The following is a 15,430-nucleotide window of genomic DNA, read 5'->3' as shown; positions in this document are numbered from 1 at the left end:
TAAGGAACAGCTGAACAGGTGTAGCAGAGAAAGTGACCAGTGAGTGCAGGTTTATAGTTTTTATATTGTACCTTACTTCAGTATGTAATATTGCACAATATATACTTCAGGTGACTAATTTGATTTATGCTACAGTGTAATCAGATTCACAGCTCTTCATCATCATCATCATCATGGCCCTCTTCATTAGGCCGGTTCTGCTTTCTTCACTTTCTCCTTTATAATTTCCCACCTGCTGAGGGAATTAACTAAAGAATGATGTGACATTAAAGAAGATAGATAGATAGATAGATAGATAGATAGATAGATAGATAGATAGATAGATAGATAGATAGATAGATAGATAGATAGATAGATAGATAGATAGATAGATAGATAGATAGATAGATAGATAGATAGATAGATAATATTGGTACTTTTAATTTCATTTTAAAGTCTGCTTAGCTTTCACATAATCTGTAAATAAATCTCCTTTGGTGCCTTTCTCTCATGCAGATGTGAAGATACATGAATAGGTAAAGTTCCCCATTCTAAGCTAAGTAAAAGTCTAGTAATTGCCACAAATACTGTATTCCCATATAGTCATGTGTTGCCTTTCTGCAGAGGTTATTCAGGGTAATGAATATCAAGAGGCGACGTATGACGCACAGCATTAACCTCTGTTTGATTAGCAGCGACCCAATCATCTCAGACACTGACATCAACACTCCCATGCACGGTTAGCACCTGCATAAAAGGTTTTTCAAAAATAGAACAAGTGCCAGCTTTTGCTGATGAATCCAAAAACAATGCAGCCATTATCCCCCAAACACTCTGACGGTGAATGGGGATCATGTCAAGATCTGTCGATTGCCTCGTGTAAAACCACAAATGGCACTGCAACTGCTATCTGCTGCGGGGTTGTTTATCACTGCGGTAATGACGGTTGATGAATGTTTTGATGGAATTTTAGATCTGATTCATGGCCTGGTGACCACATTGATCGGTGGCATTAAAGGTACAGTTGTGTTTCAATATAAACAAGAAGGTTGCTGTGCCACCAAAATTCAAAACAAAGGACTTTAACCTCCTCTCGCTACTAAATTGATTTACATGTCTTTTACAGTAATAAAGGGTCTCTGTAGTGACTAAAATTATTAATTTCTCTGATGCTGAAAGTGTTATTGTTATATATATATATTATATATGTGTTATATATGTATATATATGCCAAGAGAGCTTCACAAATTACAGCAAATACAACACATATGAATATCACAAGTAAAGAAAAGAGCAACAAGTTGCACCTCAACCAGATTCTTTGGTAGTCATCAACACACTTCTGGCATTATTCTGGCTGGATATTTGACTACTTTTCAGTTGCCAGGAAGTAACAGTTGGAAGCAATTCAATGAGACAAAGAATTAGACTAGACTGATGCTTTAAGTAGGCATGTGAGGTAATATAGGAAACTCCAGAGTACACAGTTAAAAACGAAACACAGTTAAAACTAAACAGCCATAGTAAGACAAGGGAGCTAAAATCCAATGCACACAAGAGAAGCGCTACCAAAAAATCCCCAAAAACAGGATGTATGACAAACAGAAAAACACCTACCACAGAGACTAAAATATGACAACATGATTGAGGGAATAAAGGTAAAATAAATGGAGAACTTGAAGCCTAAAATCTAACCTATGAAGAAACTCAAAAGATATTCTTCATAAGCCTGTCGTACAGGAAACCATTAATCCGAGTTATTATTGGTTTTTCACATACTGCTTTTGCAGTTAAATGAGCAGCTTTTGGCTTAATTGGTGTTAAATAAATAATAGCATGGTCTAACAGGTCATGTTTTGTAGTTTCTCTGAGGTTGTAGTCTTCACATTTTTAAGATCTAATAAGGAATAGATTATTTCTCTTATGCCCTGAAACATAAACCATTAAAACTAAAGGACTGACTGTACATAATATAACCAGAAAGAATGTAAGCTTCATTAATATGTAATATAATGAAATAACGATGCAAATATTATTAATAATAATAACAATAAGAAGAAGAATTATTGATGAACAACAATAAGACAGAGGGTCATTTTATCCAGAGACCAGGCGAGCTACACTTAAGGCCAGTGTAGCATCACTTCTCTTAATAATATCTGAATGTAATCCAAAATATTAATACAAGCTGGTTGTTTCGAGCTGTTTGAGCCTTTTCTCTGAGTTTCTTAAAGAATGTTTCAAGAATTTGTATCTTCAAATGGGGACTTACGTGGACACATACATGGTGCATAAGAGATCTTCATTATATTATATATTATTTATTTGCAATCACAAAAAACAGGATACAAAATTCAGTCTGTCTCCAAACAATGACCGCCACCCTGTTTCAGTACTATGGACAGATCTCTTCTGAACAAAACAAACAGTGCTGTCCTTGGTTCTGAAATCTGAAACAATACCCTTTATTGTTGTTGATTTTAATTTTGTTATTGCTTCTTTGTCTGTCTTTCTATTTACACAAAAAGATTAAACAGAGAGGTAAAAACTATGGAAGCAAACACTAACAATTAAACGGGAAAGTAAAATGTATCCAATAGTACTGAGCAAAGATTTTGAGGCACCCCATATTTCTTTACATGTTGCACAGAAAATTAGAAACATTTATTGAAACATGTCCAAACATAAATGAAAATACAGTACATCTGCTCTAGTTTTTTAGGCCTGTCACTACTTCTTTTCTTTTCTTCCTTTTGCCCAGCTTTCCCCTCCCTTTAAGAGCATATCTCAGGACACCATGCAGAGATATGCACGTTTCTGGTTAAAAGCTACAAAAAAAAAAAAAAAAAAAAAAGGAATACGTTTTTGAGACTAGCTGATAGCAACAGTGCTGCTGATACGAACTAGTTCTTTGTTGTTATGTGTAGACACAACACTGGTTCATTCCTCGAGTTAGGTGCCTTTTTATTTTACATTTGAATGATTCATTGTGGTGTGGTGCTTAACAAACAAACACATCTTCTGAAGACGGTCAGCTATGAGGACTGGAATGAAAATAAGTGAAAAAAAAAAAAACAATTTCCAAAGAAAAACTTCTGATGAACTATTACTCAAGACCACTAAAAAAATTACAAGGAAGTAGGGTAACATAGTAACAAAATTAAGACTGGCTCGAGAAGTTTGCACATTACTGTATGTACAAGACATTTTGTGATCCATAGCTAATTCGTATATAGCACACAAAACTTTAGGTAGTAAGCAAAAACAATGACTACAAGGCTACGATATTTCTAAATCTAACCCCCTGTTATTAGAAGACTAAAATTTAAATGATTAAATGTTTAATCTTTCTTGCTTCTTAGTCAACCATACCTTTGTTTAGGCACAAACATATATTTTCGTTCCTGGAAAATATTCATGGCTCTTTAAGAATTAGATGTCACAAGCACACGTCGATGAAATAAAACAAAGGAAAAAAATATCTGAGTTCTAGATGTACGCGTTTCGAAGTTTTCGTGTCGCTTGCCGTCGCTACGCATAAACACGGAAGTTACAATACTGTGGCCGTGTTGCATTGGTAAACAACCGAAAAATCGGAATTCCTCTGCTCCAACCCGGAGAAATGTCCAAAATATGGTAAGATTACTTAACTGTGACTTCCACCTTACGTAAAATCCAAACAAAATAGCACCTTAAAAGTTAACCATACTTTCTCTTATCTATATCGATGTTAGCTGTCTAACAGTCCTTTAAATCTGTTAAATTAGAATCAAAGTTCATTCATTTCATAATCGTTCACTGAACTTTTTCACTAATGGCTTTTAAGAAAGTTGCTCACTTAACTCCAAGTGGATTCAGTTTCATATTTGTAAAATGTTAAGCGTGCAGAGGTCGTAAATGATGTCTTTTTAAGTTTAAAATTTCTAATTTCCGAGGCTTTTTAAACGCAGCATCAGTCTCGTGTGTGCTAAATCAACCTCGCTTCCTCGAGAATAACTTTAAAGTATTTTTGATATTTCAGCCCGACAGCCAGTTGGGCTTCCACGTTTCTAATGTGTGCAGACGTCTCCTCGTTATGGCGGAAATTGTCCGAGAAATCTTTTGACTGTTAAAACAAATTTAGGCGTCTTCAGAATACTAAGGGTCTGGTTTTAGCTAGGTTCTGTTAGCTGATCATTTCAGAAGAATGGAAAATAAAAAAGAGAAAACGTTTCAGTTCGTGGTCGTGGGGGGTGGCATCGCTGGCGTGACATGTGTGGAGCAGGTGAAATGAGATGAATGGCATGTAAAAGCTTTGCTAGTACAATGCGTGTGCCATGTAGCTACTTAACGTACATGTTAATCTACATTGACAGCTGTCGTCCCAGATTCCGTCCGCTGACGTGGCTCTGATAACTGCAGGTCCCCACATCAAGGCAGTGACCAACTACAAGCAGGTCAGAGGGACATTGATGACGATGATGGTGGCGGTAGCTCAGTGGGAGCTTCATCTCTGACAGAGTTATGGATTTGTTCTCACAAACTCCCACGTTACAAATGCATGCGCTCATGTATTTTAAGTCATCAACTGTACTAAAAAAATAAATAATCAGTATTTCATTATGATGATTCATTATGATTCACATACAAGCTGCCTTTAAAAACATAATGTGATCATCATAGACACACTGTATTTTGCTGTTCGGGTTTGACAATCAACAGGCTATCTTATCACTTCTCTGAATGGCTTTTAATGCTGTAATTTTCCACTGTTCTCCTTTCAAAGGTGTCCAGGACACTGGAAGAGTTTGACGTGAAGGAGCAACCATCTAGTGTTCTGGAAGAAAAATTCCCCAACCTTACTATCATCCATTCTGCTGTTAAATCACTCCACACAAAGTCACATGTAAGGTCACTGTTTGGCCACATGTAGGATGCATATGTGACAGCAAAGGCCACACATGTTGTTTACTTACTGTAATTATAGCAGAGTGCAAACTGATTTCATGCAACAAGTCTTGATGCAACAAGCACTTTTCAATTACTATTAACTGTGTACTATTGCCACCTTGTGGACATATGGTGGGCAGGTTCTGTGGAACAAGAATGAGATTATTGTTGCAGTACAATAGTGAATTTCACTATAATGAACGGTGCCTCCTTTAGCTTATCCATTACGCTGCATCATTCTTTAGGAAAACAGAGGAGATGGTGCATCCTCTGTCTCCTGAAAATAAATGATCAACATAACAGTCAAGAGACTGCGTTTTATATCATAACTTGCAAATATGCAAGCAATTTTTTAAATGTGGTAATTGAAATATAAATGTTACGCAATGTTGTTACAGTTTGCCTGATATGAAAGTTTGCTGCTTTCCTTGAAGCACTTTGTTACGAGTTTAGTGACATGTCTCATAATCAAAGATAATGAGCCAAATCAAAGCTCAAAGTGAAGTGAAGGTTGTCGTGCAGGTCAGTCTGTACTGGTTGTGCATTCATTTTAGACGTCAGCTTTTAGGATTATCAATAATTAATTTGACTCGAGAGGTGCTGAGAGCTTTAATAAAGGTGAGTGTAGCAGATCTTCAGCTGGAAAAGAAAACTGTGTTATGGTCTGCATAACACAACACAAAAAGAACATGGGGTGAAGGATTAAGGATGAGATTTGGTTTGATGAGATTTTTTTTACATTGCAACCCCTTCTCAGGGATTTGCGTCTCCTCCTGGATCGTAAATTAAGATCTTTTGTGTGTTAGGCAAATGTGTTAAATGCTTACAAGGCTAGGAGGATTAAAAGACGACCTTTATGTTTAAATCACACCTTTTTTCAAGAAACTGAGGATGTGAGAGACAACAGTTAAAGCTCACAATTGATTGCCATTTCCCTTGTAATGCTCCTCTCTTCGTCAGTGTGTGGAAACTGCAGATGGCCGGGTTTTTGGTTATAAGAAGCTGTGTATCTGCAGCGGTGCCAGACCCAAGCTGCTAACCCAGGACAACCCTTACGTGCTGGGGATACGGGACACAGATAGTGCTCAGGTACAAGCCAAATCTTCTGGATGTTTGTGTAGCTAGTAGCATGTGGGTCTGAAATTCCTGAGGAAACTAATCTCATAAGACTTTCATAGTAACACCAAACAGTTTGTCCAAAGAAAACAGCTTGACTGCTTGTCCTTGTATTTTAGTCCCTCTTCTCTGGTCTTCCTCTTCATTAATGTGATATTACTTAACTGGATGTGGCATTAGCGACTAATTACCAGTCTACTAACCCTTTGAGCTTCTGTACAACTAAACAGTGTTTGAATTTCAGCTATTACAGCTTCTGTAAGATCTTATTAGTTTTGCTGAACAAAAAAAGGGTGTTTGTGTATTTTCTACATCTGCATTAATTACACATAGTGATTAAGCGTTTATAAAATACTTGGTGTCTGTAAATGATTGTGTTTTATTAATAACCTTTAAACATAGATGAGTCACTAGTTCTCTTTGTTCTTTTAAAGGAGTTTCAGAAGAGGTTATCCGAAGCTAAGAGGATTGTTATTGTTGGGAATGGAGGAATTGCCTTGGAATTAGTGTAAGTCTGCTGTAGCCAGAATGCCATTTGAGCCCACAGTTATTCATGCTTTACTGAGTACTTGTGAACTTTGTGATCTTTAGGTATGAGGTGGAAGGCTGTGAGGTGATCTGGGCGGTAAAGAACAAGGCCATAGGAAACACATTCTTTGACGCAGGAGCAGCACAATTCCTCATCCCATCGCTTGAGGCCGACAAACCCCAGGCAGCTGCCCCCTGTAAGAGGCCTCGCTACACTACAGAGGAAGCAGCTCCCGGAGGCTCACACATCTTCACAGCAGGTTCTTTCTTTTCCTTCCTGTTCTACACTTCTGCTCTTCTCTCCTTTAGTACAGAAAAAAGTATATAAAGCAAATGTTTGTCTTCTCTCAGATAGAAGCTCACAAGCGTACGGTCATGGTCCTACGGATTCTGGAAGTGCCCTGGGTCCTGACTGGCATGAAGGAATAGCTCTTCGAGGAGCAGAGCAGGTGAGATCCTGTATGCATGTTTGAAGTCTGTGGGGAGTAAAAGAAAAAGGCTTATGTTCTGTTTGAACAAGGTCCTAAAATGTCTTACATGTTCTGTTTCTGTGGTAGTTGAATTTTCAGAATGTGTTTTTAACTTATTAACAGTACAGTTAATTTGGGAAATTAGTTTTGTGATCTTTATCTAAATGCATGTCACTTCCTCTGTGTTGTTCCGCCTTTCTAAGATACCTATTGTTATATTTTACAGTGCAGTTAAATGGGTTCACACCCTAACGCCCATTAACTTAATAGCATAGCTGCGGGTACCTTCTGTTGGTTCATTATCAGATTCATAGTATCAAAATCCCTCTTGAACCTTATCTTGCTACTCAACAGCTATAATGGAAAAACATTTTTTATTTTAGTAGTTAAGTTAATGTCATTGAACTGCAAGTGTAGAAAGTCAAATGTGATTAAACAAGGATTAAAACATTTTGCTAACATTGCAAATAAGGTTTAAAAAGCTTTTTCACCCAGGTTATACTTCTTTTCCAGTCATACTGACCACTCAGCTTTAACTGTGCATTCCTAATGTGCTTTATTCTAAAAGCTTTATCTGACTGTCGTGGCCTGTTTAAAATCATCAGTTAACCAATCATGTAAATCTTTTGACTCCTCCAACAGTCAAAAGGCACATAGACAACATGCAAATTCTACACACACATGCCCAGTGCTAACCACTATGAGATGTTACAGAACTCTTCCCATAAATTTCTATTCAGGTTTGTTTCAGTGCCATGTCTCCTCATTATACAGTCACAGTCAAAAGAAAGTACACCGTCTGTCAGATCTAAGATTTTACATATCAGGTCACAAAATTGCGTAAATACAGACCTAAAAGCCGAGACCTAGAAACTGCCAAAACCCCTGCTTTTAGAAAGGTGCTCACACTTGCTGATGATGAGTTAATCATCTGCATTTGATCAGCAGCACCTGACTGCTGCTTACCCTCTTAAGTCATACGGAAGCAGTAAGCAGTGGTGTTCCACACACTAGTTTTGTGTTTCATGTGATCGCGTATTTAACTAATTCTAAGATCTGCTCAGATGATTTTTAATCTGTCTTGATATGTCGAACCTTAAACCGAAAAGAGGGTTTCTTTTTACTGTGACTGTACAGTGTCTCTAACAGATGATGTAAGGTTGTTTGTGTCAAGCTTCAGACATGGCAAAAATGCAAAAATGCAGTGAGAGAAATGGGGAAGTGGTTATTTCCACTTCAGCACACAAAAATAACGTAGGCTGTAGTGGTGAGGCAGCACAGAATTACTGCTAACCTCGTTCACAACTACATGAAATGCTGAAGCGTGCCGTAGTGGACACACAGGATAGATAGCGGACAATCTAAAAGTTTAACAGTATTAGGTTCCAAAATTGCTTTTTGCTTCTTTTTAACATTGTTTTACTAACCATTTCAGCCTGGTTGCAATAACACTAGCCTCATAAGGCCAAAATTAATGGTTGTAGCTTATGTAAAAACAAAAAAAAAAAATCTTTGAAATACAGACTTTTTGGATTACTAGACTCAGTGAGTCCCCGGGTTAGCAACACAACAATAATTTGTCTGACCATCAGTCACGAATCCACACTTACTTTACTGGCAGGGATTAAATATCAAATAATGTGTTGTATGGCTCACTGCACTGTTTAATGGCAGGAGACACATTTAGTAGTTTATAAAAGCCTGAGTGTAGCACACAGTTTATCCTGTCATACTGTCCTCCTGTTCTGACGAATCCCCTCACACTGCTGGCATTTGCTCAGGTGTCCCACAGAGTTTCAGTGGAGTACCGGTGTGAGGTGGAAAAGATCTTCACCTGTGAGGAGCTTCATAAATCTCCAGAGCAAACACTAAGAACTGAGTGTGGTGAGGATTAAATTTACTGCTCTGTGTTTTTCTCTGACCCTGCTCCTTTCTTGCTCACTTTTTTGTTTGTTTTTTTACACTCTGCCCTTTGTCTCAGTAGGAGACTGGCCAGTTTACGTCCGGCTGACTAATGCCCAGACATTTGGCTGCGATTTTGTTGTCAGCGCCACAGGTGTCGTTCCAAACACTGAGCCCTTTCTCCAAGGCAACACGGTAAGAAAACTCATCCATATGCAAAGTGGAAATTCCTAGTGACTCTGCCAGAGCTTTCAGGCTTTGGGAACGTTGTTGTTTTGCATTATTATTAAATGCGTTCGTGCCATTTGTCATTCATCGTACAGTCATGCGTCTGGCCAGTACCGTGTTAGATTTTACCAAAAGTTGTTGAGCTGCACACAGTTTCATGACTGTATCTGCTATGCTACATTAAATACTCATGTTCCCACATAAAGTGCCTTTTCCCTCTTGATTCCCAAGTGTTTTCAGCCTCACTAAGAGTACACACTCTACCTCTTCTCGTGTCTGCTCACTTCGATGTAATGTTCAGTGTTTTGCAAGGCAAATTGCATGAGACCTACTTGTACAGCTTATCTGTTTTTGTAAGTGGACTCTAGATGTCAGTAAAGCATAGGTGAGCTTTTTCATTACTCTGGTTTTTCAGCCTGTGTAAAGCTGCTGGATTTCCAGCAAAGTGCCACTGCATCAAAGTTAGTGTAAAGTCTACAGCACCCACTCTGATTTACTTATATGTACTACATCTTCCTTTGCTTTGTTTTTTTATTACTGGTGCTGATCATTTCTCTGTGTGAAAGTTTGTGGTTGCAGACGATGGCGGCCTACAAGTAGATGATCACATGATGACATCCGAGGCAGATGTGTACGCTGCAGGTGACGTGTGCACTGTGTGCTGGGAGCAGAGCCCTCTGTGGCAGCAGGTAAAAAAAACAGTCAGTTAATCTACAGTGCAGCATTTTTGTCCTTTAAACATTACGTACTGCTCATGTCGTTTAAGTAATCCAGTGTAAAAATTAGAAAAAGTAGCGTACCATGTGTTTCCTGATTTTTGACTTAAAACAAAATGATAATGCCAAGCAACTGTTTCTGTTTTAAGCAGCTTCTATATGTGGAAAACAATTAAAAGTTAGATAATTAGATGTATTAGCTTATGCCATGGCAAAGCATCCATCTGTCCATCCGCAAGTCATAGGAATTGCTACTTCTGGACACAATGAGCAGCTAATCATCTTAATTGTGCTCAAGGTCAAGATTGAGATCTTGTGGGTCATTTTACAGGCACAGTTTTCACAACACTCACTACTCCTTCTAGACAATTGGACAGATTTTAGTGAAACAAGATTAGTTTGTCCCAGATATGACTGCTTGCAAGGCTTCTTTATATTCAATTCAATTCAATTTTATTTATATAGCGCCAAATCACAACAAAAGTCGCCTCAAGGCGCTTCATAGATACAGAGAAAAACCCAACAATCATATGACCCCCTATGAGCAAGCACTTTGGCGACAGTGGGAAGGAAAAACTCCCTTTTAACAGGAAGAAACCTCCGGCAGAACCAGGCTCAGGGAGGGGCGGGGCCATCTGCTGCGACCGGTTGGGGTGAGAGAAGGAAGACAGGATAAAAGACATGCTGTGGAAGAGAGACAGAGGTTAATAACAGATATGATTCAATGCAGAGAGGTCTATTAACACATAGTGAGTGAGAAAGGTGACTGGAAAGGAAAAACTCAATGCATCATGGGAATCCCCGGCAGCCTACGTCTATTGCAGCATAACTAAGGGAGGATTCAGGGTCACCTGGTCCAGCCCTAACTATATGCTTTAGCAAAAAGGAAAGTTTTAAGCCTAATCTTGAAAGTAGAGATAGTGTCTGTCTCCCGAATCCAAACTGGAAGCTGGTTCCACAGAAGAGGGGCCTGAAAACTGAAGGCTCTGCCTCCCATTCTACTTTTAAATACTCTAAGAACAACAAGTAGGCCTGCAGTGCGAGAGCGAAGTGCTCTAATAGGGTGATATGGTACTACAAGGTCATTAAGATAAGATGGGGCCTGATTATTTAAGACCTTGTATGTGAGGAGCAGGATTTTGAATTCAATTCTGGACTTAACAGGAAGCCAATGAAGGGAAGCCAAAACAGGAGAAATATGCTCTCTCTTTCTAGTCCCTGTCAGGACTCTTGCTGCAGCATTTTGGATTAACTGAAGGCTTTTCAGCGAGTTTTTTGGACATCCTGATAATAATGAATTACAGTAGTCCAGCCTGGAAGTAATAAATGCATGAACTAGTTTTCCAGTGTCACTCTGAGACAGGATATTTCTAATTTTAGAGATGTTGCGCAAATGGAAGAACGCAGTCTTACATATTTGTTTAATATGTGTGTTGAAGGACATGTCTTGGTGAAAAATGACTCCAAGGTTCCTCACAGTGTTACTGGAGGCCAAGGTAATGCCATCCAGCGTAAGAATCTGGTTAGATACCATATTTCTAAGATTTTCAGGGCCAAGTACAATAACCTCAGTTTGATCTGAATTAAGAAGCAGAAAGTTAGCGGCCGTCCAGGTCTTTATGTCTTTAAGACATTCCTGCAGTTTAACTAATTGGTGTGTGTTATCTGGCTTCATAGATAGATAGAGCTGGGTGTCATCTGCATAGCAGTGACAATTTATGCTATGTCTTCTAATGATGCTGCCTAGGGGAAGCATGTATAGTGTAAACAGAATTGGTCCTAGCACCGAACCCTGTGGAACTCCATAATTAACCTCAGTGTGTGAAGAGGACTCTCCATTTACATGTACAAATTGGAGTCTATTAGATAGATACGATACAATATCCCCGTGCATTTGAATTCTCAGTAGTTTGTACAATACAACAAAACTTTTCCATTTCTTTCTGTGAAACAAGCTGTGAAACTGTGATAGATGTGGGTTTTAATCGACACTGAAAGGTGTCAGTTTAGACCCAGCGTGCCAGCAGTAATTCAGTTCGCTGACTTAACGACAAGTTTAATGACAAATGGTTTGAGAAAGAGCACGCTTGAACAGGCTTACAAAGCTAACTGCACTGCATGGTGAAGGTGTTTCAAACTTTAAACAAATGAGATTAGGAGAGATTATTTAAGAAAATAATTATATCTGGATTTTATTTTTTAAAGAAGCATTTGTCAGTATTTTTAAACTCATTACTTTACTTTGGAAATTTTTTTCTCCTTTTTTCCCCTCATGGTGTATTTTATTTTGTTAGTTTAATCTTAGAAAATGTTTAATTCTGCTTTTTTATGGCTGTACTCATCCTGTAAAACATGATCGCATACATACACATTTTTTGCTAAAAAGAAAAGTAGGCTGTAACGTTTCATACACAATGTTACGTAAAGACACTTCGCACAGTGTTAGAAAAGTGTGGAGAGCAGCTGTCATATTTGCACTGTCATGCATATTTGAATGTAACACTGTGTATGTGTTGTGTGTACAGATGCGTTTATGGACGCAAGCTCGTCAGATGGGTTGGTATGCAGGCCGTTGCATGGCAGCACACATCCTGTCAGAACCAGTGGAGCTGGACTTCTGCTTTGAACTCTTCTCACATATTACTAAATTCTTCAACTACAAGGTAAGAGATGTTTTACTAAAGTGCAGCAAAGTTATTTAAATGATAACTAATAGGTTAAACATCAACTATGCAAAGTGGACAGGTTTTCATTCTTTTCAAGGTGATTTCACAGGGCCGCATGGTTTTAGCCTCAAGGTTGATTCACAGTGCTTTTTAAAAAAACATGTCTCCTTCTGATTATTCCACAGGTGGTCCTACTGGGAAAGTTTAATGGTCAAGGGCTTGGGCCAGACCATGAGCTGCTGGTACGCTGCACTAAAGGCCAGGAGTATGTCAAGGTGAAACTGCAGGGATAAACAGTGTGATGACAGTACATGGTAAAAGGACTGGTACTTACAGTGCTGTGAAAATGTATTTGCCCCCTTTCTGAATTTTTACTTATTTATTTTGACATATTTATCAAACTTACATGTTTCAGATCATCACACAAATTATATCAGACAAATATAACCCGAGCACGAACAGACACATCCTGAAGTTTGCTGATGACACAGTGATCGTCAGTCTTCTGGTGGGGGATGAGTCAGGCCATGGGCAGGTTGTAGATGATTTTGTGGATTGGTGTGATGAGTCCTTCCTTTCACTACATGTGTCAAAAACTAAAGACATGATTATTGATTTTAGGAAGTCCTCTTATAGCTCATCACCTACTATCATTAAAACTGCTGATATTGGGATCGTTGAGAGTTATAAATATCTAGGTGTGGTACTTGACCATAAACTGTGTTTTGAATCTCATGCTGATGCCACTCATTTTAGAGTACCTCTGAGGAAGACCAAAAGACTCAAGGCTTCTTTTGTCCCTACTGCATCCTGTCTCCTAAATGGCATATAACCGTCCTGGGATTTTCTATTACTATTATTGTCATTTTATATTATGTTTTGTTTACTTTTATCCTGATGCTAAACTAATTTCCCTTTTGGGACAATAAAGAATTTGAATTGAATGTATTAATGGCTATCCCTGCCATTATCTCACTGGAGTGGAGTCCTAAACCCTTAGAAAATAAAACCTTGCATTATTGCCCTTCCCAAACTGACAGATGTTAATGACTTTCTCTCATCTGTTCTTGAGTTTTTTAGATTGTGATATGATGTGTTGTTTTTGAGAACTTCAGCCTGCATCACTATGGCAAACAACATCTTGTTCATCAGGTCTGGCAGTAAACAAACCTCGGTGTAGCTTGTGAAAGTTAACTCAGCTTTTGAAAACTATGTCGTGGTTTACCAAGGGTGGGACAAAAGCATTTTTCACACAGGGCCGGGTAGCTTTGGATAGCTTCATAGTCATCATTTAAAAGCTGCATTTTGTATACACTATCTACAAATGGAGTTCCAAGGCAAAAACTGCTGTCGAAAAAGGCTCATCTGACCTTTTCCAAAAAACATCTTGATGATTCCCAAGACTTTTGGGAAAATATTCTGTGGAATGGAGAGACAAAAGTTTAACTTTTTGGAAGGCTTGAGTCCCGTTCCATCTGGCGTACAGCTAATACAGCATTTGATAAAGAGACAATGATACTTCCAGTCAAACATGGTGGTGGTAGTGTGATGGTCGAGGACTGCTTTGCTGCTTTAGGACGACTTGCTGTAATTGATGGAAACGTGAATTTTTTTTCTTCTCACAAAATCCTGAAGCTCAAGCACACTTTGGTTATGCAGCAGGTCAATTATCCAAAACACCAGCATGTCCACCTCTGAATAGCTTAGAGTAGGGATGTCCAGCTCCAGGCCTCAAGGGCTGGTGTCCTGCAGGTTTTAGATGTGTCCTTGATCCAACACCGCTGATTTAAATGGCTAAATTACCTCCTTAACATTAAGTTCTCCAGAGGCCTGGTAACTAACTAATCATTTGATTCAGGTGTGTTGACACAGGGTGATATCTAAAACGTGCAGGGCACCAGCCCTTGAGGCCTGAAGTTGGACACCCCGGGCTTAGAGAGAAAAACAAAATAGAGGTTTTGGAGTGGCCTTGTCAAAATCCAAGCTTGTATCAGACTGGCGACCTTAGCACAGCGCTGAAGGGAGGGCTTTAAAGTTGCCTGTACTGAAATGTGCATGCACATGCAGAAATACTTTTTCACAGCATTGTAACTTCTTCAGTCTTCAAAATTAAAATCACCAAAGGCTAATCTGGAACCCAGAAATCAATGGGAGCTGTCAGGGTGTCTTTGTCTTTTGTATACAGTCTCTGGCTAATATCAATATTTTGTCCATCTCATTGCAATTAAATGTTTGTTCCAGGTTGTTCTCAGTGGAGGGAGGATGGTGGGAGCAGTGCTTATTGGAGAAACAGACCTGGAAGAAACATTTGAAAACCTGATACTCAACCAGATGGATCTGACGCCATATGGAGAAGAATTGCTTAACCCTGACATTGACATAGAAGACTACTTCGACTGAGCTCTGCTGGAGAGTTTGAACAATGGCAATTAGCTGTGTGAAAGAAAGATTATGTTTGCAATAGTAAATGAAATTATTTATTTTTGCTTTAAATAAAAAAAAAATTCTAAACCACATGCACTAAATTGTTGGTTGAAATATGTATTAGGTAAAAGTATTTTTGTAGCAGTATATACAATACCGTGCAAGTCTTGAGCCATCCCCCATTTCTTCAGAGTTTTCTTGGAAATGGGAAATGGCTGCAGCAATTTATTGAAAAGTGCAAACAGACGTGGACATTTGTACAAGCTTGAAAGTCAATATTTGGTATGAACACCTTTATTCTTCAACACAGCCTGAACTCTCTTAGGCAACATTTCTTGTCATTTCTTTAAGCAGTCTTCAGGAATAGTTCTCTAGGCATCTTGAATGATATTCAAAGCTCTTCTTTGGATATTGGCTGTCTCTTGTTCTCTTCTCTGTTAAGATGAACACACACTCAGTAATATTGCAGCCC

The 15,430-nt window shown here is 38.6% G+C and overlaps 1 protein-coding gene across 2 annotated transcripts; it reads left to right on the top strand.

The window, feature by feature from the left end:
• The first annotated feature begins 3,923 nt into the window (after positions 1-3,923).
• On the top strand, positions 3,924-15,050 carry pyroxd1 (pyridine nucleotide-disulphide oxidoreductase domain 1). Of its 2 annotated transcripts, none has more exons than XM_084910522.1 (13): positions 3,924-4,243; positions 4,335-4,415; positions 4,745-4,864; positions 5,869-5,997; positions 6,459-6,532; positions 6,616-6,812; positions 6,904-7,001; positions 8,804-8,906; positions 9,007-9,119; positions 9,719-9,841; positions 12,394-12,531; positions 12,720-12,809; positions 14,776-15,050. In XM_084910522.1, exons 1-13 carry the CDS (start codon positions 4,166-4,168, stop codon positions 14,932-14,934), a joined length of 1,503 nt encoding a protein of 500 aa, XP_084766648.1. In that variant the 5' UTR covers positions 3,924-4,165; the 3' UTR covers positions 14,935-15,050. The 2 variants fall into 2 exon arrangements, with proteins under 2 accessions (XP_084766648.1, XP_084766647.1); XM_084910521.1 differs by having other exon boundaries at positions 9,004-9,119.
• Positions 15,051-15,430: the final 380 nt, after the last annotated feature.

Source organism: Perissodus microlepis, chromosome 17 (assembly GCF_051167445.1).
Source record: "Perissodus microlepis isolate ML-2025 ecotype Zambia chromosome 17, ASM5116744v1, whole genome shotgun sequence".
Lineage (NCBI taxonomy): Eukaryota > Metazoa > Chordata > Actinopteri > Cichliformes > Cichlidae > Perissodus > Perissodus microlepis.
This window is presented reverse-complemented; position numbering and strand designations above follow the sequence as displayed.